The sequence below is a fragment of the Oncorhynchus keta genome, chromosome 13, assembly GCF_023373465.1.
Source record: "Oncorhynchus keta strain PuntledgeMale-10-30-2019 chromosome 13, Oket_V2, whole genome shotgun sequence".
Lineage (NCBI taxonomy): Eukaryota > Metazoa > Chordata > Actinopteri > Salmoniformes > Salmonidae > Oncorhynchus > Oncorhynchus keta.
In genome coordinates, this window is record NC_068433.1 from 27,469,132 (window position 1) to 27,496,711 (window position 27,580).

Sequence of the window (27,580 nt, forward strand, 5' to 3'; positions counted from 1 at the left end):
GATGACGTCAGAGAGGTTGGGCTCGTCGCCCCACCAGAAGATCCACAGCTCCTTGGCGTCAGGCTTGACTTTGCGGCGCCACACACACAGGAGGTTGGCCTGCACGCAGCGCATGAAGCTGCGCAGCACCGGGTCGTCCTGGGCTGGTGCCGAGATCACTGGCCCGTACTCGCCCCCGCCACGGAAGCTGTAGCACCTCCACTTGATGCCCGTCAGCTCTGCCTGGAGCAGAAGAGAAAGAGTGTGTTATTATTACTTCTGTACACTGTAATTAGTATCAATAAAGTCAATTGAATTACAATACACAAAGAGAGACAGAGTGTTATTATATTAGTATACTGTAACCTGGAGCTCTATTGCATTCCTACTAACAGGGCTGATTTCTGCCTCGTAACCGGGAATAAATCCACTGCTACTAGGCAGTGTGGTAACTGTTCTACTCATATCAATCATATTGTCTTCACCATAGCCGTTGTAAAATGAATATACTCTATAGTATGACACCCAAATAGGCATGTGTGAGAAAGAGAGAAAAGGAGAGAGGGAGCGAGAGATTAAGAGAGAGCAACAGAGAAAAAGAAAGGAAGACAAGGAGCGAGAGAAGAAGGGGGAGAAATTGTGTCAGGGTCAATCACTGGAGCACAGTCAGTGACTGACATCTTCTCAATTTCATTTGATGGAATGTAACACGTTTATGTTGCCTATCAGAGGGCTGGGGGAGTGAGGCAGTCAACCTTGTCAAATAGGACGTTTGTTCAATCTATCGATGAGCAGTAAAAAGGACAACCCCACTGCACCGGGGAGAGGGATCTTTAAACAGACGCGAAGACACACCAAGGACACAAAGGATAGATTTTCTCAGACAGGAAAACAGTCTGGCCAGGGTGGAATATTGCCGTCATGTGTACAGATTCCGTCATTTCACTTCTGTGGGTTTTATTTATATACAATAAACAACGGACCGTTGATCCACATTAGGAAATGATGGTTGAAAACCGTTAAGTCTCTCTCCACAAGAGACATTGATTTAGCTTTTGAATGCAACTCAATATCACAGAGTCTTCAAATTAGGCTCCAGTGTGGGTGTCTATGAAGAACAAGGCTAAGAATGAATATCTCACAAAGGCTGCGTTCAATACCCACTGAGGCTGATTTGGCAGGATAAGGGAGACCTCTCGGAGAGTCACGCTGCCAGGGCTAGGCTTCTCTCCTGTGTTCAGCCAGCTGTGAGGGCCTAGCTTGGCACGCCGTCCTGGCTGGCACCATGCCACCCCTCGCCAACTTTCAGAAAATAATGCTGTCTGTCCCATTGGAGCTTGATGGAAGAACAGGCTACAAGGAAACACGCAGCAAAATAGGGCACATTGCTGGAAAAATAGATCTTAATGTGCTTAGGTGATTGGAAAGATGGGGTGGAGGGTCCCAGCTTTAAAGAAGGGCATGTGTGTGTGTTTGTGTGTGTGAGGGGGTGGAGGGGTCAGAATCTCACTTCTGCCAACGTGACCACCATGAACCTAGGGGAAGGGACGTTCCCTCCTGCAGCTGCTACACTGTGTGTGTGTGTGTGTGTGTGTGTGTGTGTGTGTGTGTGTGTGTGTGTGTGTGTGTGTGTGTGTGTGTGTGTGTGTGTGTGTGTGTGTGTGTGTGTGTGTGTGTGTGTGTGTGTGTGTGTGTGTGTGTGTGTGTGTGTGTGTGTGTGTGTGTGTGTGTGTGTGTGTGTGTGTGTGTGTAATTGTCTTTCTGTAGTCTGTACCGTATAGCATACAAGTGTTTTTGGTGGAACAGCCCCTGTGAAAAATATGCCTCGTAATTACAAGGCCACTCTTCCATAATGACAGAGTGTGTGTAATCTGAGATATAAACATTGGCAAGTTGATAATCTGGCCTAAAAATAGACCCGGATGTGCTTCTTTCAAAGCAAAGGAGCAGACATCCACCATCCGCTGGAGTCACTCTGTGTGAATGTGAAAACCTTAGACACAGAATCTGACAGGGGTCACTTCTAAACCTGAAACAGGTTCACTGGGAGGTCATGTAAGGTGTCTGTATGGCTGAGACTGCACTGTACCCCCCCATCATCACTAAGGTAGCTGGACTCTGTAGCTACATTCAAATTACCGTATCAATTACCCTCATGACCCCATTGAAACTCCTGCTATAGGCTAATACATTAGCACAGTAGGGGACAGTGGGGTAAATTGAGCCAAATGGGTCAATTGAGCCACCCTGGTCTGTAGGAAACCATACGCAAAATTAACTGTATCATTTGACCAAATATTTAGGAAAAGTTGATAATTTCATGGAGTCAGTTGAAGTCTATATAAGCTTCAATATGAGGTCCTAAGCCTAGCATGAAAGTGAATCCTTATAGGTGTGTGGGCTAATATAAAGTACCAGTCAAAAGTTTGGACACACCTACTCACTCAGGGGTTTTTCTTTATTTTTCCGATTTTTAACATTGTAGAATGATAGTGAAGACATCAAAACTATGAAATAACACATATGGAATAATGTAGAAACCAAAAAAGTGTACAAACAAATCAAAATATATTTTATATTTGAGATTCTTCAAAGTAGCCACCCTTTGCCTTGATGACAACCAGCATCATGAGGAATGCTTTTCCAACAGTCTTGAAGGAGTTCCCACACAAATGCTGAGCACTTGTTGGCTGCTTTTCCTTCACTTTGCAGTCCAACTCATCCCAAACCATCTCAATTGGGTTGAGGTCGAGTGATTGTGGAGGCCAGGTCATGTGACACAGCACCATCACTCTCCTTCTTGGTCAAATAGCCCTTACACAGCATGGAGGTGTGTTGGGTCATTGTCCTGTTGAAAAACAAATGATAGTCCCACTAAGCGCAAACCTGGTGGGATGGTGTATCACTGCAGAATGCTGTGGTAGCCATGCTGGGTAACTGTGCCTTGAATTCTAAATAAATCACAGACAGTGTGGGAACCACACATGCGGAGATCATCCATTCACCTACTCTGCGTCTCACAGAGATACGGCACAAAATCTCAAATTTGGACTCATCAGACCAAAGGACAGATTTACACCGGTCTAATGTCCCGTTCTCGTGTTTTCTGGCACAAGCAATTCTGTTCTTCGTATTGGTGTCCTTTAGTAGTGGTTTCTTTGCAGCAATTCGACCATGAAGGCCTGATTCACGCATGAAGGCCTGAGTCTCCTCTGAACGGTTGATGTTGAGATGTGTCTGTTACTTGAACTCCGTGAAGCATTTATTTGGGCCACAATCTGAGGTACAGTTAACTCTAATGAACTTATTCTCTGCAGCAGAGGTAACTGTGGGTCTTCCTTTCTTGTGGCGGTCCTCATGAGAGCCAGTTTCATCATAGCGCTTGATGGTTTTTGCGACTGCGCTTGAAGAAACTTTCTTGACATTTTCCGAATTGACTGACCTTCATGTCTTAAAGTAATGATGGACTGTCGTTTCTCTTTGCTTATTTGAGCTGTTCTTGCCAGAATATGGACTTGGTCTTAGGGCTATCTTTCTGTATACCACCCCTACCTTGTCACAACACAACGGATTGGCTCAAACGCATTAAGAAGGAAAGAAATTCCACAAATGAACTTTTAACAAGGCACACCTGTTAATTGAAAAGCATTCTAGGTGACTACCTCATAAAGCTGATTGAGAGAAGGCCAAGAGTGTGTAATGCTGACATCAAGGCAAAGGGTGGCTACTTTGAAGAATCTAAAATCGGTTTTTGGTTATTACATGATGCCATATGTGTTATTTCATAGTTTTGATGTCTTCACTATTATTCCACAATGTAGAAAACCGTTTTAAAAAATAAAGAAAACCCCTTGAATGAGTAGGTGTGTCCAAACTTTTGATTGGTACTTTAGTCCAAATGTTTGTCTTGGGGTAAATTGAGCCAATGGCCATGTGGTAAGTCAAAAAAAGACAACTTTTTTTTAGACAAGCTATGTTTTCAAAACCATAATGTTTACATGATTATTTCCAGGAAACACAATATCCTGAAATATATGTAGATATCTTTGTTAGAAAGAATACTATATTTCTCTTTACGGAGTGATGCTGAATATTTAAACAATGTCTCAATTTACCCCACTCTCCACTACACTCCTCTCCTCTCCTCTACCACACACACACACACACACACACACACACACACACACACACACACACACACACACACACACACACACACACACACACACACACACACACACACACACACACACTGAGTATACCAAACATTAGGAACACCTTCCAAATATTGAGTTGGAGCATGGACTCTAAAAGGTGTTGAAAGCATTCCACTGGGATGCTGGCCCATGTTGACTCCAATGCTTCGAACAGTTGTGTCAAGTTAGCTGGGTGTCTTTTAGGTGGTGGACCATTCTTGATACACATAGGAAACCGTTGATCGTGAAAAATCCAGCAGCATTGCAGTTCTTGACACCCCGCGCCTGGCCCCTACTACCATACTCCGTTCAAAGGCACTTCAATATTTTGTCTTGCCCATTCACCCTCTCAATGACACATACACAATCCATGTATCCATTGTCTCAAGGCTTAAAAATCATTCTTTAACCTTTCTCCTTCCCTTCATCTACACTGTTTGAAGTGGACTTAACAAGTGACATCAATAAGGGATCATAGCGTTCACCTGGATTCATCTGGTCGGTCTATGTCATGGAAAGAGTAGGTGATCTTAATGTTTTGTTTACTCAGTGTATACACACACCAGAGCTGTGATGCAGATTAAGGGTGTTTAAAAGCAATGCCTCGCTTCCAAAGGCCCAATTTCTGGTTGTCGGTCGGCAAGAGTAATTTTATCCAATGATAACAGGAGTGATGTGTTAATGAGGTGTGTGTGTGCAGGCCCAGGGCAGGTTTCTGTGTAACCTGGGAGCCAAGGAGCAGCTGCTCTATCTACCGCAAGTCTAGAAGGTCTGAAACTACTGCCAGTTGACCATAGGCACAGATCTAAGATCAGCTGAAATCAACTAACCCTGTAGGGGCCAACCTACTGTTGTCTATACTACAAGTCATTAGTGAACAATGGGTGAGTCCCAGTTACCCATAGGCATATATCTAGGATCACCGTAACCTCCCCAAATCCTGGTCTTTACTAATAGTGTGAAAATGCCAAACTGACCTTAGATCAGTGTCTAAGGAACCCCTCATCTCACTTTGACTCACGCCCGGTCATGACAACCCAGACAGAGCTAGTGAGAGGGCCAGTGCCATTTTATCCCTCATAATACGAGGGAACACAAATCATTCATAACACCCGGAAACAACCTGAGTTTCTTCCACTCCACTGCCAGTCAGCTAGATTGTATTTGTTTAACATGGCTAATAAAAACAGCACTGTTTCAAGCACCTTGTTTACCGGCCCTTACTTCTCCCATCTCTGAATGAACCAAACGCACAGGAAGAATTCGGAGGTCTCACCTTCCTCTAACCTCCACTATCTCACTTTTCTCTTCTCTTGCAATCAATCTCTCGCTTATCTGTGTGGCAGGGCTGCTTTTGTATTATAGACCCTGTGACTGAAAACAGCAACAAGTGAGAAGCGCGATCTCTCCCCAATCTGTAGAGAAGAATAGATTCATCTAACTGTGAGCTTTCAGTGGATACAGTTGAAGTCGGAAGTTTACATACACTTAGGTTGCAGTCATTAAAACTAGTTATTCAACCGCTCCACAAATGTCTTGTTAACAAACTATAGTTTTGGCAAGTCGGATAGGACATCTACTTTGTGCATGACACAAGTTATTTTTTCCAACAATTGTTTACAGACAGATAATTTCACTTACAATTCATTGTATCACAATTCCAGTGGGTCAGAAGATCACAAATAGTTGACTGTGCATAAAAACAGCTTGGGAAATTCCAGAAAACGATGAAATGGCATTAGAAGCGTCTGATAGGCTAATTGACATGATTTCAGTCAATTGAAGGTGTACCTGTGGATGTATTTCAAGGCCTACCTTCAAACTCAGTGCCTCTTTGCTTGACATCATGGGAAAATCAAAAGAAATCAGCCAAGACTTCAGAAAAACAATTGTAGTCCTCCATAGGTCTGGTTCATCCTTGGGAGCAATTTCCAAACGCCTGAAGGTGCCACGTTCATCTGTACAAACAATAGTACGCAAGTATAAACACCAAGGGACCATGCAGCCGTCATACCGCTCAGGAAGGAGACACGTTCTGTCTCCTAGAGATGAACGTACTTTGGTGCGAAAAGTGCAAATCAATCCCAGAACAACAGCAAAGGACCTTATGAAGATACTGGAGGAAACAGCTACAAAAGGAAGAAGCCACTGCTCCAAAACCGCAAAACAAAAAAGCCACACTACGGTTTGCAACTGCACATGGGGACAAAGATCGTACTTTTTGGAGAAATGTCCTTTGGTCTGATGAAACAAAAATAGAACTGTTTGGCCATAATGATCATCATTATGTTTGGAGGAAAAGGGGGGAGGCTTGCAAGCCGAAGAACACCATCCCAACCATGAAGCACGGGGGTAGCAGCATCATGTTGTGGGGGTGCTTTGCTGCAGGAGGGACTGGTGCAATTCACAAAATAGATGGCATCATGAGGGTGGAAAATTGTGAATATATTGAAGCAACATCTCAAGACATCAGTCAGGAAGTTAAAGCTTGGTCGCAAATGGGTCTTCCAAATGGACAATGACCCCAAGCATACCTCCAACGTTGTGGCAAAATGGCTTAATGACAACAAAGTCAAGATATCGGAGTGGCCATCACAAAGCCCTGACCTCAATCCTATAGAAAATTTGTGGGCAGAACTTAAAAAGTGTTTCGCTACCCAAAACATTTGACCCACGTTAAACAATTTAAAGACAATGCTACCAAATATTAATTGAGTGTATGTAAACTTCTGACCCACTGGGAATGTGATGAAAGAAATAAAACATGAAATGAATCATTCTCTCTCTCTACTATTATTCTGACATTTTACATTATTAAAATAAAGTGGTGATCCTAACTGACCTAAAACAGGAAATTGTTACTAGGATTAAATGTCAGAAATTCTGAAAAACTGAGCTTAAATGTATTTGGCTCAGGTGTATGTAAACTTCTGACTTCACCTGTATATAGTACCAGTCAAAATTTGACACACCTACTCATTGAAGGGTTTGTCCTTATTTTTACTATTTTCTACATCATATAATAATAGTGAAGACATCAAAACGAATTGGAATGCATTTCAATTAACATTTACATTTACATTCAAGTCATTTAGCAGACGCTCTTATCCAGAGCGACTTACAAATTGGTGCATTCACCTTATGACATCCAGTGGAACAGTCACTTTACAATAGTGCATCTATCTAATTAACAGGTGTGCCTTGTTATAGGTTAATTTGTGGAATTTCTTTCCTTCTTAATTTGAGCCAGTCAGTTGTGTTGTGACAAGGCAGGGGTGGTATAGAGAAGATAGACCTATTTGGTAAAATATCAAGTCCATAATCTGTAAAGAACAGCTCAAATAAGCAAAGAGAAACGACAGTCCATCATTACTTTAACCTCTTGAAGCTAGGGGGCACTATTTTTATGTTTGGGAAAATAATGTTCCCAAAGTAAACGGCCTATTTCTCAGGACCAGATGCTATAATATGCATATAATTGACAGATTATGATAGAAAACACTCTAAAGTTTTGAAAACTGTCAACATTTTGTCTGTGAGTTAAATAGAACTGATATTGCAGGCTAAAACCTGAGGAAAATCCAATCGGGAAGTTCCCCTGAAACCTCTCTGTTCTTAAGCATCCTGTAACGGCAGATTTCCTCCTCTTCGTCTGAAGAGGAGTAAGGATTGGACCAAGATGCGGCGTGGTAAGTGTCCATGACGATTTTAATAAGAAAAGCACTGAACACTATGAAATACAAAAACAATAAACGAATACGTGAAATAACCAAACCGAAACAGTACCGTGTGGCGACAAACACTCACACGGAAACAAACACCCACAACCCAACAGTGAAACTCAGGCTACCTAAGTATGATTCTCAATCAGAGACAACTAACGACACCTGCCTCTGATTGAGAACCATACTAGGCCGAAACAGAAACCAAACATAGAAAAACAAACATAGACTGCCCACCCCAACTCACGCCCTGACCATACTTAATAAAGACAAAACAAAGGAAATAAAGGTCAGAACGTGACACATCCCTATTGCCCATTTAAAGGGATAACAACCAGATTCTTTTTTCTATGGCTTCCCTAAGGTGTCAACAGCCTTTAGACATAGTTTCAGGCATTTGTTTTGAAGAATGAGCGTGAACGACCACATTGCGGAAGTGGATAAGTGGGGGCTCTCAGAGTGAGTTGTGCGCAAAAGAGAAAGGCGGCCATTGTTACTCCCGGTCCTAGTGAAAAGCCAACTGTCCCGGTTATCGAATAGATATTTCAAAAACACCCTGAGGATTGATTATAAAAACCGTTTGACATTTCTCTGTGGACATTATGGATATAATTTTGAATTTCTTTGTCTGCGTTGTCGTGACCGCTCTTTCCGGTGGATTCCTGGGCATAAGGCACCAAACTAACGGAGGTATTTGGATATTTAAAAAAATATATATAAAAAAACATTTGTTGTCTAACTGGGAGTCCCGTGAGTGAAAACATCCGAAGATCATCAAAGGTAAACGATTCATTTGATTGCTTTTCTGATTTTCGTGACCAAATTACCTGATGCTAAGTGTACTTATTGTTTTGTCGATCAATCGATAAACTTACACAAACACTTGTATTGCTTTCGCTGTAAAGCATAATTTCAAAATCTGAGATGACAGGTGGATTAACAAAAGGCTAAGCTGTGTTTTGCAATATTGCACTTGTGATTTCATGACTATGAATATTTTCTAGTAATATTATTTGACTGTGGCGCTACGCTATTCAGCGTTGCTGATGACAATTATACCGGATCCGTGATGGGTGGTTCAGAGAGGTTAACATGAAGGTCCGGAAAATGTCAAGAACTTTGAAAGTTTCTTCAAGTGCAGTCGCAAAAACCATCAGGCTCTATGATGAAACTGGCTCTCATGAGGACCGCCACAAGAAAGGAAGATCCATAGTTACCTCTGCTACAGAAGATAAGTTCATTAGAGTTACCAGCCCAAATAAATGCTTCACAGAGTTCAAGTAACATCAACCATTCAGAGGAGACTGCATGAATCAGGCATTCATGGTCAAATTGCTATAAAGAAACCTCTACTAAAGGACACCAATACGAAGAAGAGAATTGCTTGGGCCAGAAAACACGAGAACTGGACATTAGCCTGGTGGAAATCTGTCCTTTGGTCTGATGAGACAAAATTTTAGATTTTGGCCGTATCTTTGTGAGACGCAGAGTAGGTGAATGGATGATCTCTGCATGTGTGGTTCCATCCGTGAAGCATATAGGAGGTGCTTTGCTGGTGACACTGTCTGTGGTTTATTTAGAATTCAAGGCACAGTTACCCAGCATGGCTACCACAGCATTCTGCAGCGATACACCATCCCACCAGGTTTGCGCTTAGTGGGACAATCATTTGTTTTTCAACAGGAGAATGACCCAACACACCTCCAGGCTGTGTAAGGGCTATTTGACCAAGAAGGAGAGTGATGGTGCAGCTTAGATAACCTGGCCTCCACAATCACTCGACCTCAACCCAATTGAGATGGTTTGGAATGAGTTGGACCGCAAAGTGAAGGAAAAGCAGCCAACAAGAGCCCAGCACATGTGAGAATTCCTTCAAGACTGTTGGAAAAGCATTCCAGGTGAAGCTGGTTGAGAGAGCCAATGTGAGTAAAATATTTTAACGTGTTAGCCCTCGCAAGGCTGCAGGCCCAGACAGCATCCCCAGACGTGTCCTCAGAGCATGCGCAGACCAGCTGCCCGGTGTGTTTACGGACATATTCGATCAATCCTTATCCCAGGCTGCTGGGTTTTGTCCAACATGTCTCTGGACCCACTCACTGTCACAGTCATACGCTGGACCTAGTTTTGTCCCATGGAATAAATGTTGTGGATCTTAATGTTTTTCCTCATAATCCTGGACTATCGGACCACCATTTTATTACGTTTGCAATTGCAACAAATAATCTGCTCAGACCCCAACCAAGGAACATCAAAAGTCGTGCTATAAATTCACAGACAACACAAAGATTCCTTGATGTCCTTCCAGATTCCCTCTGTCTACCCAAGGAAGCCAGAGGACAACAATCAGTAACCACCTAACTGAGGAACTCAATTTAACCTTGCGCAATACCCTAGATGCAGTTACACCCCTAAAAACTAAAAACATTTCTCATAAGAAACTAGCTCCCTGGTACACAGAAAATACCTGAGCTCTGAAGCAAGCTTCCAGAAAATTGGAACGGAAATGGCGCCACACCAAACTGGAAGTCTTCCGACTAGCTTGGAAAGACAGTACCGTGCAGTACCGAAGAGCCCTTACTGCTGCTCGATCATCCTATTTTTCTAACTTAATTGAGGAAAATACGAACAATCCGAAATTCCTTTTTGATACTGTCGCAAAGCTAACTAAAAAGCAGCATTCCCCAAGAGAGGATGACTTTCACTTTAGCAGTGATAAATTCATGAACTTCTTTGAGGAAAAGATTATGATTATTAGAAAGCAAATTACGGACTCCTCTTTAAATCTGCTTATTCCTTCAAAGCTCAGTTGTCCTGAGTCTGCACAACTCTCCCAGGACCTAGGATCAAGAGAGATGCTCAAGTGTTTTAGTACTATATCTCTTGACACAATGATGAAAATAATCATGGCCTCTAAACCTTCAAGCTGTATACTGGACCCTATTCCAACTAACTACTGAAAGAGCTGCTTCCTGTGCTTGGCCCTCCTATGTTGAACATAATAAACGGCTCTCTATCCACCGGATGTGTACCAAACTCACTAAAAGTGGCAGTAATAAAGCCTCTCTTGAAAAAGCCAAACCTTGACCCAGAAAATATAAAAAACTATCGGCCTATATCGAATCTTCCATTCCTCTCAAAAATTTTAGAAAAGGCTGTTGCGCAGCAACTTACTGCCTTCCTGAAGACAAACAATGTATACGAAATGCTTCAGTCTGGTTTTAGACCCCATCATAGCACTGAGACGGCACTTGTGAAGGTGGTAAATGACATTTTAATGGCATCGGACCGAGGCTCTGCATCTGTCCTCGTGCTCCTAGACCTTAGTGCTGCTTTTGATACCATCGATCACCACATTCTTTTGGAGAGATTGGAAACCCAAATTGGTCTACACGGACAAGTTCTGGCCTGGTTTAGATCTTATCTGTCGGAAAGATATCAGTTTGTCTCTGTGAATGGTTTGTCCTCTGACAAATCAACTGTAAATTTCGGTGTTCCTCAAGGTTCCGTTTTAGGACCACTATTGTTTTCACTATATATTTTACCTCTTGGGGATTGTCGTAGTCGTAGTGGTATTTGTCGTAGTATTTTGTGTTTTCGTTATATATTTGGTCAGGCCAGGGTGTGACATGGGTTTAAAATGTTGTGTTTCGTATTGGGGTTTTGTAGGCATTGGGATTGCGGCTAAATAAACTTCAGGTGGTGCTAAATACGGCTGCTAGAATCCTGACTAGAACCAAAAAGGAATACCTAGGATAGGATAAAGTAATCCTTCTCACCCCCCTTAAAAGATTTAGATGCACTATTGTAAAGTGGCTGTTCCACTGGATGTCATAAGGTGAATGCACCAATTTGTAAGTCGCTCTGGATAAGAGCGTCTGCTAAATGACTTAAATGTAAATGTAAATGTAAAAACATTTGATCATATTACTCCAGTGCTAGCCTCTCTACACTGGCTTCCTGTCAAAGCGAGGGATGATTTCAAGGTTTTACTGCTAACCTACAAAGCATTACATGGGCTTGCTCCTACCTATCTCTCTGATTTGGTCCTGCCGTACATACCTACACGTACGCTACGGTCACAAGACGCAGGCCTCCTAATTGTCCCTCCTAATTGTCTTCAGTGGGTCATATGATTGAGTGTAGTCTGGCCCAGGAGTGGGAAGGTGAACGGAAAGGCTCTGGAGCAACGAACCGCCCTTGCTGTCTCTGCCTGGCCGGTTCCCCTCTTTCCACTGGGATTCTCTGCCTCTAACCCTATTACAGGGGCTGAGTCACTGGCTTACTGGGGCTCTCTCATGCCGTCCCTGGAAGGGGTGCGTCACCTGAGTGGGTTGATTCACTGATGTGGTCATCCTGTTTGGGTTGGCACCCCCCCTTGGGTTGTTCCATTTGTGGGCTATACTCAGTCTTGTCTCAGGATGGTAAGTTGGTGGTTGAAGATATCCCTCTAGTGGTGTGGGGGCTGTGCTTTGGCAAAGTGGGTGGGGTTATATCCTTCCTGTTTGGCCCTGTCCAGGGGTGTCCTCGGATGGGGCCACAGTGTCTCCTGACCCCTCCTGTCTCAGCCTCCAGTATTTATGCTGCAGTAGTTTATGTGTCGAGGGGGCTGGGGTCAGTTTGTTATATCTGGAGTACTTCTCCTGTCCTATTCGGTGTCCTGTGTGAATCTAAATGTGCGTTCTCTAATTCTCTCTTTCTCTCTTTCTTTCTCTCTCTCGGAGGACCTGAGCCCTAGGACCATGCCCCAGGACTACCTGACATGATGACTCCTTGCTGTCCCCAGTCCACCTGGCCGTGCTGCTGCTCCAGTTTCAACTGTTCTGCCTTATTATTATTCGACCATGCTGGTCATTTATGAACATTTGAACATCTTGGCCATGTTCTGTTATAATCTCCACCCGGCACAGCCAGAAGAGGACTGGCCACCCCACATAGCCTGGTTCCTCTCTAAGTTTCTTCCTAGGTTTTGGCCTTTCTAGGGAGTTTTTCCTAGCCACCGTGCTTCTACACCTGCATTGCTTGCTGTTTGGGGTTTTAGGCTGGGTTTCTGTACAGCACTTTGAGATATCAGCTGATGTACGAAGGGCTATATAAATACATTTGATTTGATTTGCTGTTCCCACATGCTTCAAGAGGGCCACCATTGTTCCGGTTCCCAAGAAAGCTAAGGTAACTGAGCTAAATGACTATCGCCCCGTAGCACTCACTTCTATCATCATGAAGTGCTTTGAGAGACTAGTCAAGGATCATACCACCTTCACCCTGCCTAACACCCTAGACCCACTCCAATTTGCTTCCCACCCCAAAAGGTCCACAGACGACGCAAGCATGTAAGAATGCTGTTCAACATTTAACACCACAGTACCCTCAAAACTCGTCATTAAGCTCGAGACCCTGGGTCTCGACCCCGCCCTGTGCACCTGGGTCCTGGAGTTCCTGACGGGCCACCCCCAGGTGGTGTGGGTAGGTAACAACATCTCCACCCCGCTGATCCTCAACACTGGGGCCCCACAAGGGTGCGTGCTCAGCCCTCTTCTGTACTCCCTGTTCACCCATCACTGCGTGGCCATGCACGCCTCCAACTCAATTATCAAGTTTGTCACCAAAAACACTTTTACAGATGCACAATCGAGAGCACCCTGTCGGGCTGTATCACCGCCTGGTACGGCAACTTCTCCGCCCACAACCGTAAGGCTCTCCAAAGGGTAGTGAGGTCTGCACAACGCATCTCGGGGGGCAAACTACCTTCCCTCTGTGACACCTACAGCACCCGATGTCACAGGAAGGTCAAAAAGATCATCAAGGACAAGAACCACCCGAGCCACTGCCTGTTCACCCCGCTATCATCCAGAAGGTGAGGTCAGTGCAGGTGCATCAAAGCTGGGACCGAGAGAATGAAAAGCAGCTTCTATCTCAAGGCCATCAGACTGTTAAACAGCCATCACTAACATTGATTGGCAGCTGCCAACATAGTGACTCATCTCTAGCCACTTTAATAATGAAAAATTGATGTAATAAATGTATCACTATCCACTTTAAACAATTCCACTTTATATAATGTTTACATACCCTACATTACTCATCTCATATGTATATACTGTACTCTATACCATCTACTGCATCTTGCCTATGCCGTTCGGCCATCGCTCATTCATATATTTTTATGTACATATTCTTATTAATTCCTTTACACTTTTAAGTTCATAAGGCAGTTGTTGAGAAATTGTTAGGTTAGATTATTTGTTTGATATTACTGCATGGTTGGAACTAGAAGCACAAGCATTTCGCTACACTCACATTAACATCTGCTAACCATGTGTATGTGACAAATAACATTTGATTTGATTTGATTCGATTTGAGAATGCCAAGAGTGTGCAGAGTGATCATCAAGGCAAAGGATGGCTACTTTGAAGAATCTCAAGTATAAAATCTATATTGATTTGTATAACGCTTTTTGGGTTACTACATGATTCCATATATGTTATTTGATAGTTTTGATGTCTTCACTATTCTTTTACAATATTCTATTCAATGTAGAAAATCGTAAAAGAATTAAGAAAAAACCTTGAATGAGTAGGTGTGTCCAAACTGTTGACTGGTACTGTATGTGTCAGTATACAGACAGGTGAATGACTATACTACAATGTTTGTGTTCAGGTATCAAACAATACAATATCCTGCAAAAGGGTCAAACAGAAGACACTCGACATCTAGTTGTAATCAAACACATATGGGAGTCAAATCGTCTCCTCTGGTGAACCTTTGACACACACATAGCTGAAATTGCAAGTAGCGGCCAGAGTCAGACACATAACTTAGTGAGGATAAAAGTCAGGCACATACAGTACAGACACAGTAAGACACTGTAGATGTTACATGTAGTGTGTTGGACTCACTATATAGAGCCTCAGCAAACCAGCACAAGGTGAGGTGATAGTGAACCTACTGTATACAGCCTTAACACACAACCCAATAGAAAACCCATAGACTCTAAACAGGAGACAAATAACAACAGGGAAACCCCCATAATATAATTACAAGGTTTCTGCACAGACAGGAAAGCACAGTTGACTTAATCTACACCTTTGAGGTCAGCGGCAGACAGAAAGGCGAAGCCACAAGAGTTCTTGTGGAGTGAGAAAACATTCACATTATTGTCCTGCCTTAACAACTTGGGGTGTTGGGGAATAGCTTCACGAGTAATAATGAATGGATTGTTTGTATTTGACCTCCATGTCGCAAATGTAATTTTTCCTCTAGACTGATACACATACACACACACACCACTGCAATAGCATGATTGTAATAGAAATTGGGAGAAAAAAAGGGGAGAAAATACACACAAAAAACTAATAGACGTACATTGACGCACAAGGTCATGCATGACACAGGCAGAGACATGACTGTATAGTGGACAGAGTACTTCCTTCTAGGATTGGGATGCATCCAGATTTTCATATCGTCATACCATCCTTCTCTCAGCCCGGGATTTATGGTATTATCGACGTGGTACACAGAGGGGTGTCAAAAAAATGCTAAAAAGACCATTGGGCGTCGAATACCAGAATGCTAACAAGTAATTTGCAAAAGTAATCAAACAAATTCCTTGCAGGCTGCCAGCTAAATATGCTAACGACCGCAAATGAAAATAAACTAATTGCAAAGACAGGCAATCTAGCTCATAAAGTTATACGTATCTACCGAATGTCATTTTTGGTGAGTTTGACATTTACAAGCGAACAGGAACGAGAGACATCGTGCAAATGGTCAAAGTTTTGACGCATGCAGTACTGGCTCTCCAGCAGCATGTCTACATACTGTGTCTGTTGTGAGTCTAGAGTCGCTAGGGCAACGGCTTGCCTGCTTGGGGAAGAGGGTAGAGGAGCAGACGGCCAAGAACTGAGAAGAGTAAAAACGCAAGGAAATCAAGATAACAGTGGCAGCTGTACAAATAACTCCCCCAAAGGGCTTTTACTTCTCAAACACGGCAGAAAGCTAAAACAATATGATGCCCCGTAACCTTATTAATTCAGCCACTTACTTAGATAACAAGTTAAAGGGGTTGTATTAATGCAAAATTCTGTGTTTTTCACGCAGGAAAAAAATAAGAATAAGGATAAAACACGTAAGAAATATCTTGCTGGAGTTTTGTAAACACAGATCTAAAATGCTTCTTAATGTAACTTCTGCTCTGCATCAGACTCATTTTGTGCTTCAGTTGCCCTTCTAAACTATGATGAGAATTCACAAACAGGCATTCAATCAGCAGACAGCACTCCAACTGATATGTAGCTTCTTTTCTCCAGTACTATGGTGAAATGCAATATTAAAGCAGAACATTAAGAAATATAGCTGACTACATTCTTTCTATGATAGGCCTAAACATTAGAAATATGATGGCCATGCATCATTTTAGCAAAAAAAAGACCTTGCTTCTTCATTTTAAGCTCATTTACGTGTGGCTGCCAGCCAAATAGAGTTGCCCTTCTGTTGTCATCTGATAAAAATGGAGCTATTTTCATACTAACTAACTTTGGAAGTATGCTTGGGGTCATTGTCCATTTGGAAGACCCATTTGCGACCAAGCTTTAACTTTAACTTAACAAACCATAGTCTGGCTTTTTTATGGCGGTTTTGGAGCAGTGGCTTCTTCCTTGCTGAGTGGCCTTTCAGGTTATGTCGATATAGGACTCGTTTTACTGTGGATATAGATACTTTTGTACCTGTTTCCTCCAGCATCTTCACAAGGTCAATCTGGGAATGATTTGCACTTTTTGCACCAAAGTATGTTCATCTCTTGGAGACAGAACGTGTCTCCTTCCTGAGCGGTATGACGGCTGCGTGGTCCCATGGTGTTTATACTTGCATACTATTGTTTGTACAGAAGAACATGGTCACTTCAGGCATTTGGAAATTGCTCCCAAGGATGAACCAGACATACGGAGGTGTACAATTATTTTTCTGAAGTCTTGGCTGATTTCTTTTGATTTTCCCATGATGTCAAGCAAAGAGGCACTGGGTTTAAAGGTAGGCCTTGAAATACATCCACAGGTACACCTTCAATTGACTCAAATTAGGTCAATTAGCCTATCAGAAGCTAAAGCCATGACATAATTTTCTGAAATTTTCCACGCTGTTTAAAGGCACAGTCAACTTAGTGTATGTAAACTACTGACCCACTGGAATTGTGATACAGTGAATTAAAAGTTAAATAGTCTGTCTGTAAACAATTGTTGGGAAAATTACTTGTGTCATCCACAAAGTAGATGTCCTAACAGACTTGCCAAAACTATAGTTTGTCAACAAGACATTTGTGGAGGTTGAAAAACGAGTTTTAATGACTCCAACCTGTGTACGTAAACTTCCAACTTCAACTGCGGCGCAGGTCCTAATCCAGGCACTTGTCATCTCCCGTCTTGATTACTGCAACTCGCTGTTGGCTGGGCTCCCTGCCTGTGCCATTAAACCCCTACAACTCATCCAGAACGCCGCAGCCCGTCTGGTGTTCAACCTTCCCAAGTTCTCTCACGTCACCCCGCTCCTCCGCTCTCTCCACTGGCTTCCAGTTGAAGCTCGCATCCGCTACAAGACCATGGTGCTCGCCTACGGAGCTGTGAGGGGAACGGCACCTCAGTACCTCCAGGCTCTGATCAGGCCCTACACCCAAACAAGGGCACTGCGTTCATCCACCTCTGGCCTGCTCGCCTCCCTACCACTGAGGAAGTACAGTTCCCGCTCAGCCCAGTCAAAACTGTTCGCTGCTCTGGCCCCCAATGGTGGAACAAACTCCCTCACGACGCCAGGACAGCGGAGTCAATCACCACCTTCCGGAGACACCTGAAACCCCACCTCTTCAAGGAATACCTAGGATAGGGTAAGTAAGGGTAAGTAATCCTTCTCACCCCCCCCGTTCTCCCCCAACAAGATTTAGATGCAAGTGGCTGTTCCACTGGGTGTCATAGGTGTTTGCACCAATTTGTAAGTCGCTCTGGATAAGAGCGTCTGCTAAATGACTTAAATGTAAATGTAAATGTATATATTTACAAAAAAATATATTGGGGGATTGAAAATGATGCAGACAATGGCATTGATGGAAGCTACAATCTAGCTGCAATATTAAACCTGATCTACCCCATAGAACAATTAAAAATAAATCATTTTGTTTTGTAATCAGTGACAGAAACATAAAGCACAGAGTAACCTGGAGTTCTCAAGGAGCCCAGAGGACGTCACTGTACACTCTGACTTACTATCAACACCCCATGCTATCTCTTCCATCTGAATGTTAAGTTCAGCTTAGCAAACAGCTTGACTTTCTAAAAACTCACTTACTATCAAAGCCTTTTAGTCTTTACGAATGTGGGTCACTTGAACAGGTGGCTCTCCTCACCAGTTAGAAGATGGGAACCTGGTATTAAAGCGTCTCATGCTGAAAGATGAAAGAGTGGAACAGAGGTGCCACTCTGGGATTCTTGTAGCAACGTAAGAGCTATAGAGTTGGACAGAGGAGAGCACTTTAGGCAATTGAGAGACAGCTTATATCAGCAGCTTTACCGATCACAGCTTCTGTGAAACACTTTCTGTCAGGGTGGCATTTACAGCCCGTCAAATATCTGAAGACACTTGACATGCTGCCAATATTTGGGGTTTGTTCAAAAGACGGTACTGGAGACATGACTCACGTATCATCCCAAAATCCTCTACAGCAAACGAGTCAAATCCATTTAGCTCAAATTCCAAAACTCTTCTGAAATTCAAGTCATAAATAGATTTCACATATATTTTTTATTTTTATTATTGCTCAGCTCCTGAACTGATTTGAATTGGAAACTGAAATTACCTCAACCCTTGAAACCAGCCTGTTTCACAGTAGCCCAGTGTTGAAAAATGTAACTACCATGAAAACCAGAAAGAATCTCTTTTCCATACGAGGCATGGTGGATGGCTCTGGAAATGCTGAGAGCCTTCGAGAAATCAGAACAGGCTAGATCCCCCTTCTTCTTCAGTTAGCAATTGAAATCAAATGAACTCATATTACTGCCTGCATTTTCCCCCCTCTGGCATTTTACAGTGCACAGGGACCTCTGCACATAACAGCATAGCAGAGGGGACAAGAGAGGGACACAAAAGCACAAAAACAGGTGCAGAAAATGGCCTCTAGGGCTCTCAGAACTAAACAGGTGATTTTATTCTGCCCTCTGCCGGCACCTTTACAAGGCCCTACAAAGGAAGGGGTGTCTTGATTGTGTGTCTGTTGTAGGAATCGGCCCTGGGAGGCAGGCAAGCCAAGTCACCTAATTAGAGCTGCAACCCTCCCCGGGGCAGAGTGACAGACGCGCCTGCGCCTGCCAATCAGCTGTGGCTCAAACTGCAGAGAGCTAAAATGAACCTCTCACCTGATGCAATGGGAGGGGGGCGGGACATGACAAGGGGGAAGACCAATGAAGACAGGTGTTTGGTGTTTGTTGTTTGTTGTGACAGACAACGCTGACAAGATCCCACTCCAATGGCAAACAAAGACATGGAGACATGCTGTTGGGTTTTCTCTTAAATGGAGGACCAACCTAAAACAGTGGCCCTGCTTAACGTGTATTATTAATGGACAAATAAATAAACCAGTCCCTCCATTACCAGCCGTGTGTCTCCAGTGCAACTAAATTAACTGTGACAGACCCGAAGAAATACACCAGGAAAAAAAGAGGGAAGTAAAACAGTTGCTAGGCAACATACAACATCTGTAAGACTTCAGCAACTTATTCAATTTTCGAGATTCTGTCTCCAGGGTTACGGCGGAAAGATAACATTTCAAGCGGTTTAGGGGTCTTTTCTTACAAAGGGATGTAATTCTCCATCTCTCCCGTCCCCTCCTCCCTCTCCAGTAACACCTCCATTGTCTGCTACCATGCACCTGGAATTCACAGACTCTGATTAAAATTTAAATAATTACTATAGCCAGCATATAATGCATGTCAGGAAAGCCCCTGACTTACCAGAAGCAACACATTCATATCCAACCACTAGATTAGTCTGAAGCTTATGACTGTGCGTTTGTTATGAACAATTGTACATTATGCAGATGTACTTACTTTACTGAGCACTAGCAGGGGGCAGCAGAAATGTGTAAAGCTATTAAATTGGACAAATGCAAATAAAAGTCTGACATATGATATAAATAATTGGACGTAGCCTACGTGATTAAAAGTGAATTCAATTGTAATGACTTCAGAACAAAAACAAGTCCTATGTCCATGCATTCAACTTGACTTGCTTCATTATTCTAAGTAAAGTCAATCTCAGTTAGAACAACAGAAGCAGACAGCAGTAACCCTCCTCCCTCTGTCTGCAGTGCTGGCAGTACAGAACCCTGCAGTAACTTTACCCTGACACCAAGTGGGAGTGGCAGCATGGAGAGCCCTTCAAAGAGATGAATCAGAGAAGTGACTGCACTGACTGACTGCCTTGACTTCCAGGCTCTCACAACATCTTAACACAGCCAAACATGACCTTAAAATACCACTCCTATTCCCTCCGGGCTGCTTCTCTTACAGATACAACAGCTTGTCTTGTTCATAACACAACATCTGGGGCTCAATATGCACTGCATGATTAGTCATGGTTGACTACTGTATATTGACAAAAACATGTCTCCATATCATATTGGAAATCTCATCCCCAGTGTTGGCCAGGGCTGAGACGAGCGGTGCAAATGTTCATTACCATGTGAAAAGGCCGGATGTCGGCTAATTCAAGATGAGAGCACACTTGTGGCAGCAGCATGGCGCAAATCAATACCCTGCAATGGTTATCAAATCAACAATCTGGACCGAAAGTGTTTGTTTACGAGAGGGGTAATTTCTCAATAAAACATGACCGCATGCTGATTAGAATTCACTAACGCACGACAACAAGTATTTAGAATAGCCATTCTATTCCAGACACTTTTGCTTTAAACCAGCCTTTAACTTGAGTATAACTGTTATTGAATCTCAGCCAACTACTCTATCGGTTAAGCTGTCAGACGAAAAGAACACATACCAGCTGAGAGAGATAGCTCCTTTACAAGGAAAAGCTCTCGCTATCAAGATCGTTGGGTCAATTATGGTAATTCCAAAGGGATTTTCAGTGCTGCAGTAACAAAGACCACAACGTCTGTATGACATCTCCGGAGCATCTCTGGAAGACACCTAATCCTCTCACAATCACAGCGTGTTTATCTCCAAAGGAAGCTTTAAAACACAGTGTCAAATTTACATATGAGAAATCGCATTATGGAAATCATGATAACATATTTACAAAAGTCAGCGTTGTGGTGGAAAAACCGAGTGGTGAAATTATATTAAGTTGTGTGAAAAAGAGTGTGAGGGAAAAACTCAACGTGTCACTGGAACAGTAGGAGTCCCTGTAATGGAGATAAAGACGGCAGCCCTGAATGAGGAGAGTCACAATGCTAGACATCCCCTCAGTAGCAGCCACGGCAGCGGCCTCTCTACAGCTCATTCCTGCCAATTCCCCTTTCCCACTCTCCCCTCTGTCGCCCTGAATGCAGGAACACCAGAGGGCTAAGAATAGCACACAGCTGGCACTGCAGGACTTACATATTTCACACTCAAGCCACAGTGCTCCAAAATATCTCCCCCCTACCCCATCCCATGCTGTCCCCATCCCTGTCCCACTTCAGGACCAGGGTGGCTCCCTGTCCCTTCTCTTGTATTCGTACTTCACCTCTCTGGCAGGGCCGAGACAGGTCCTGCTCAGACAAGATCCATGGCTCACCACCCAGGATTTATATCAGGGGATTGGTAGCGAAGAGAGGCCTCTTTCTCTGCCCTCCCCTCCCTCAATCATTGTGCCTCGCCCCCTTGGGAAGCGACAAGGCTCGTTAATAGATCGATTTGTAGTGGAGTAATTTATTGGGCCCAAGGTGTGTGTGTGTGTGTGTGTGTGTGTGTGTGTGTGTGTGTGTGTGTGTGTGTGTGTGTGTGTGTGTGTGTGTGTGTGTGTGTGTGTGTGTGTGTGTGTGTGTGTGTGTGTGTGTGTGTGTGTGTGTGTGTGTGTGTGTGTGTGTGTGCGCGCGTGTGTGTGTGTGTGTGTGTGTGTGTGTGTGTGTGTGTGTGTGTGTGTGTGTGTGTGTGTGTGTGTGTGTGTGTGTGTGTGTGTTGGGGGTAAGTGGGTCTGTGTTTAGCTAAGGATGTTATCCCGAAGGATGATATAGAGGGACCAACCCCTACTGAGTTGAGCCCTGTTGCGTTGACAGGGATCCCCATGCAGTGACAGAGGGAGATTAGCCAGCTCCCCAAACAGCCTCTCCAGGTGAGACCTGCACTAACTGTCACTACGCTAGCAGGGAGACCAGCCAAAGAGGGCTGGAGGAGGTTGTGTTTTGGCTACTAGAGCCCCGAGAGATAGAGCTATAGCTGGCCAGATGGAGAAAGACCACAGGGCATTGGATTGGAGATCTAGAGTTGGTGTCCCAGAAACCCTGGCTGGATACTCTTTTAGTCATTAAAGGACAAGGTCCCGGTTAGGCATGTAGTAATAATCTTTCAACATTTGAATACTGGCCACTAATATAGCTCCTTCTGAGCAGGCACACTAAGTTACCTAAATATAGTGGGCCCTCCTGTTCAATTGTATTACACAGCCCATTTCTTATTTTACTCCCCTCTCTCTCGATCTTTCGCGGTTGGTTATCATTATACATGCATGGAGCTCTATTGGAATACAGTTTGTCTAATGAGCACCTCTTAGCTGATCACATTATAACTCCACTTGACGACACTTAATTACCAGTGTTTCACTCCCCGCAGCCCTGTCTGGGGGACAGGAGAACTCTTTTAATTAAAGCAAGAGAATCCAACCTATTTGTACACGCGTACATGTCCCTGTGTGTATGTCCTAGTGTGTTTGTGAATATTTTTATGAGTATAATATGATATGTTTTTGTGTGTTTTTGCAAGCTTGTCTCTGTGTTTGCTTCCCCCTGTGTGTGTGTTAGGAGGAATGTGTGTGCACACGCTGATGCTTCCTGCATCATAGGCTGTGCGCTCCTTGCGTTTCATATTTCAGCAGTGACTCGGGCATGAGTCATTGTAAAGAACCTGCCCAGCCTACAGAGTTACGGCCATGCTCTCTCTTTCTTTCTCTCAAATGGGCTGAGGCTAGTGCTCAGGAAATGCACATCAAACATAATACTTTCCTAAAAGGAAAACAGATTCCCCATGCTCCGCTCACTCTCTCACTCTCAAACCACTTTTTTTCCCCCAGCAATAGAAAGAGACTGCTTCAAACAAGACTGCTTAACTTCTGTCTTCATCCCTCTTTCCTATGCTCCTAGCTTCCCAGTTCATTTCTTCTCTGAGATATCCATTTTTTTCTGTCCTACCAGCTATTCATGATGCTGAGATGAATGTGAAAGAGATGTGTCTAGCGGTTGGGCCGAAAGTTTGCTCGTTTGAATCCCGAACCAACTAGGTGAAAAGTCTGCCGATGTGCCATTGAGCAAGGCACCTAAACATAATTGCTCCTGTAAGTCGCTCTGGATAAGCGTGTCTGCTAAATGACTCAAATGTAAATGTGAAATGTCTCACAGTGCAATCGAAATAGGTTGGCAGTAATCTGTTTTTAATAAAGACATGCTGCCTAGTACTATACTTGTTTTGTTTTATTGACGTGATAGCGTAGTAAATAATTCGGACAAGGTAACTGCACAGTGGAATTCTGCTCAGCAGACTGTCAGAAAAGGGCTTTCACTGGTAAAGCACCCTGAGACCGAGGTGTGAAAATATTTAACCATGACTTATCTAAAGAATATTGTCACCCATGTAAACACAATCAGACAAGTGACAAATACGATTGTACACAATAGCCATAATATAAGTATTAGTAGTAATATAATAGCAATAGCATTAGAAAAGATAACTCTAAAATTGCAGCTTTTCTATTTGACCTTAACACTCTGGAGTGAGTGATCTCCCCATCTCTCTCCCTCCTTAACAAGCCACTGGTTGGTTTGTCATTAGTGTTCATCTGACTCTGACTATCTAACAGTCATCACAGTGACTAACTGCACAACAAGCAGACGTAGCTCTTCTCCATCACCTTTCTAAAGCTGTTTACACAGATAGAGGGGGCATGTAGCCTTGCCAGCCCTCTGCACAGCATGATAATGGAGGGGGGAGTCTTTTGGAGGGAAAACACCGTGCTTAGAAAGTTGACGAAAACATAATCACTGTTTTACTCTGTTTCCACAGCTGCGCTGGGAGAGAGAGCCTGACAGAGGAGCTCTGTTGACTACACTAAAAGCACTGAGATTTGATCGGATTAAATTCATGTATACCAATAGAGAGCAGTAAATCAATCAGGAGGGCTTTTCTGAATTTGCGTGGCATGGGATAAAACTACAGCAAAGGTTTCCTTCCTCTCCACCAACACTCGCTGGCTGAATTGGTGGAATGGCTCACCTGCTGCCACAAACCCTCACAAACCACACTGAGAGCTTGACTGAAACAGTGCCGTGTCAGAGGCATACTGCAGCTATAGTTGAACATGACTACCAGCATCATAATCTAAAACGCCCCCAAGAACCCTATTGTTGTTGTGGCTCCAGACCCCATGCCCAAACTCAATCCAATCCACATGCCTTTAGTGCATGGGGCAGCAGGTAGCCTAGTGGTTAGAGCATTGGGCCAGTAACCAAAACGTTGCTAGACTGAATCTCAGAGTTGACAAGGTGAAAAGAAATCTGTTGTTCTGCAACTGAACAAGGCAGTTAATCCACTGTTCCTAGCCCGTCATTGTAAATAAGAATTTGTCCTTAACTGACTTGCCTAGTTAAATAAACATTAAATAAAAAATGTATAAAGTTAACTCAGTAAGTGCACGGTCTCCCTCAGTGAAAAACAATGTTGAGGAAAGTTTGGGATATGGAGGATTGGAATAGCTTCAAGGCAATAACAGAAAACTTGTGAATTCCACTAATGCATGTAAGATGAGAGGTTTGTTTGGTGATCCGAGCAAAAAGTTGCATATATTCTACCAATAATGACTTTGAAAGTGGACATTCTGTTGTCAACTTGAGAGATGCTACTGTCTGACAGACATGCTCATGTTTCCCTTATAGTACGCAACACATGACTTCACCTCCACTTTGAGAAGGGGGTTAAGGGTTTAATAACTTGTATTTGTATGCCTCTAGTTTCACATTAATCCAGATATACAAATTGCCCTTCTGTGTCATCACCTGCTACTGTTGAATGCTCTGTTGTGTTTGAGCAGTAGCCTATGCATCGCTACAATTATACAATTATTTGCTGAACATCAAGATATGCCTCGCATTTTCCCTCCAACTCAAAAAATGAGTGAGAGGTTACAGTGGAAAGGCTCTTTCCAAATCAGTTGTTTAGAAGTGAAGTTAGGGGAAAGTGTTCCAAATTTGAGTATACACCTTAAAAAGCTTATTCTTCATTATTTCGGTCTGTCTTGATTTTGAAGTAGGCCTATGTCTGCTAGTTCAATGTGTCTTTACACAATGTCACATTGTCACATAACTATGCTGCCTGACATAATTTGGATAATTTAAAATAAATTATAGACCTACAAATTAGTGTTACAAGAATAATAAACTGACAATATTACTATTTATGAGGCTGCATTTATTTGAACAGGCTACAAAACAATGTGGTGTTAAAGCCTCTAAAGTAGTATCTATTATCATAACACGTTTAGTGATAAAATATGGTCGTTTTCCCAGCCCAGTAGCTCGAGTTAATGATTGGCTAATAGCAGCACCGACAATTGGTTCACCTTAGTACCGCGAGTGCAGATCTAAGCGTGCCTACTACCGTATCACGCCTCGTTCGTGTGTCTTTATGTGCACCCATTATTTGTTTTACTATACCAGAGAGAAGAGGTTGGAGTGGCAGTCTTCAAGGCTTGCCCCGTTAGCCACCCAATTCGCTGCCGTAGTCATAATCGTCCGCCGTTCGGGTCGTCAGTACTGGGCATGTCGAAATCCTTGATCGGTAACAAGACCGAGCAGTGGTGGCAAATCGGTTCCCTTACAAGTATGCCACACCACCGCCAAAACACGGGTAATTGTCTAACAGATCAATGGCTAACCTTAAGTAGCCCAAATATTGTGTCAACTGTCATAAAAAAATAACCCGGCTGAACAGAGGGTGTACTCAAAGAAAGGATTCGAAATATATAAATAACCCCCTTTGATTGTATAGCCTGCCAAAACGAATGGTTTGTTTTTGTACATCCAAGTGTGTTCGCAGATCAGAACATTGTTACTGTCCAGCTCAGGCTATCCAAACCTGATCATTTTCAAACGCATAAAGCATGTAGGCTAGGCTAAAATGTATCCGTGTCTTAATCCATGGAGAGAAATGTCCATCCGTGTCCATGCCAGTCTTTCCGATGATACTTTAATGATTAAATAATAGTGTAATCCATGCGAAGTAGAGCTATTATTTTCTTCCTGAGCGCAAAAATCCATCAAAATGTGTGGTTAGTCCGAAAACTTCTTATAGAAAAACGCTGTAGTTTATTACGCGTGTATTATCCACACTACTAAATGGACCGTTTAGGTGTCGAAGACCAGTCTGTTGCAAATTGCATGCAAGACATCTGAATTCGATTCCGTCAGCCCCCACAAGGCAAGCTGATGCACCAGTTGTGATAGTTTTCGAGAATTGCATGAGCTATTAATAGCTTTCTTTCTTAACACCACCGTTCCCCTCACAATGTAGCCTACCACATACAACAGGCAACTGTGAACAGGAATGTTTCATCCTTGTTTCACTTTGCAAATAACGTCAGACTGCAGACAAGCGAGGCTAAAAAATCAAGCTTGCTCTTTCGTCGGGTAATCCAAGGTGGACCGCAAGAGAGTTGATGGTCTCGCAACCAAAAAGGCTATTAAATGTGTCAATTTTAAATGTTTTCGTATTCTTCATCGGAAAAAAAGTATGCTCCGTCCAACAGCAGGGAAACGGCAGCAGCAGACCGAGGTTAAAAAAAGATCCTTCCTTCCTTTCTGTTTTATATCATTACGAAATGTCCTCCCAGTCTCCCAACAATTAACTGTAGACCTTAAAATATTTGTTTAGCTTGAAATAACAGTAGATGCAATAATGTATCCAAGAAAACGTTGATAATCCAGCAATGGTGACAATCCTTATCTGACGTTATGATGATCAAATAAATGTTTCACACTGGTCAGGAGTCCAGTCTCGTTATCTCCCTTTAAAAAAACATACCTTTTTTAAAAACGTGTTCCCTCGTAAGGCAAGATTTATGATTGATTAAAATTAATCAATTAAAACGTCGATTATATGCGATGTTTCTCATCAATGAATTCAGAAGCAACGAATCCCTTTCCAGGCATTGTTTATGTCTCAGTCAGTGTCTTTTCTGTAATATTCGTATGAAAGCGTATGTGAGTAGGCTATGTATAAATATGTGTGGCTCACTCTGTGTGTGTATGTGAGCGTGCTGAGTGCTTACGCGAACAGTCGCTAGCAGCGTCGTGCACTATCTGCCAGCCCACCACGCATAGCAATGTAATGGCGGCCGGCAGTTTACGAGAGACTCGCTTTCCCATTTGGCCAAATACAGTCCTCACGTGATCAAAGCAAGGGATTACAGCACTGTTTAGAATCTTTGATACAGGCTTTGAT

General features: G+C 43.1%; 1 protein-coding gene across 1 annotated transcript in view; it reads right to left on the bottom strand.

Moving 5' to 3' along the window:
- The window catches only part of LOC118388098 (mediator of RNA polymerase II transcription subunit 13-like), a 36,079-nt gene extending 8,970 nt beyond the window's left edge, over positions 1-27,109 (bottom strand). The window contains exons 1-2 of the mRNA XM_052460673.1: positions 25,795-27,109; positions 1-222 (exon numbers count right to left, since the gene is read on the bottom strand). The exon at positions 1-222 is cut by the window's left edge and continues 16 nt beyond it. Coding sequence (XP_052316633.1) covers positions 1-222; positions 25,795-25,866 — 294 coding nt within the window. The 5' untranslated portion in view covers positions 25,867-27,109. The remainder of the gene's footprint in view (positions 223-25,794) is intronic.
- Between the last annotated feature and the right edge of the window lie 471 nt (positions 27,110-27,580).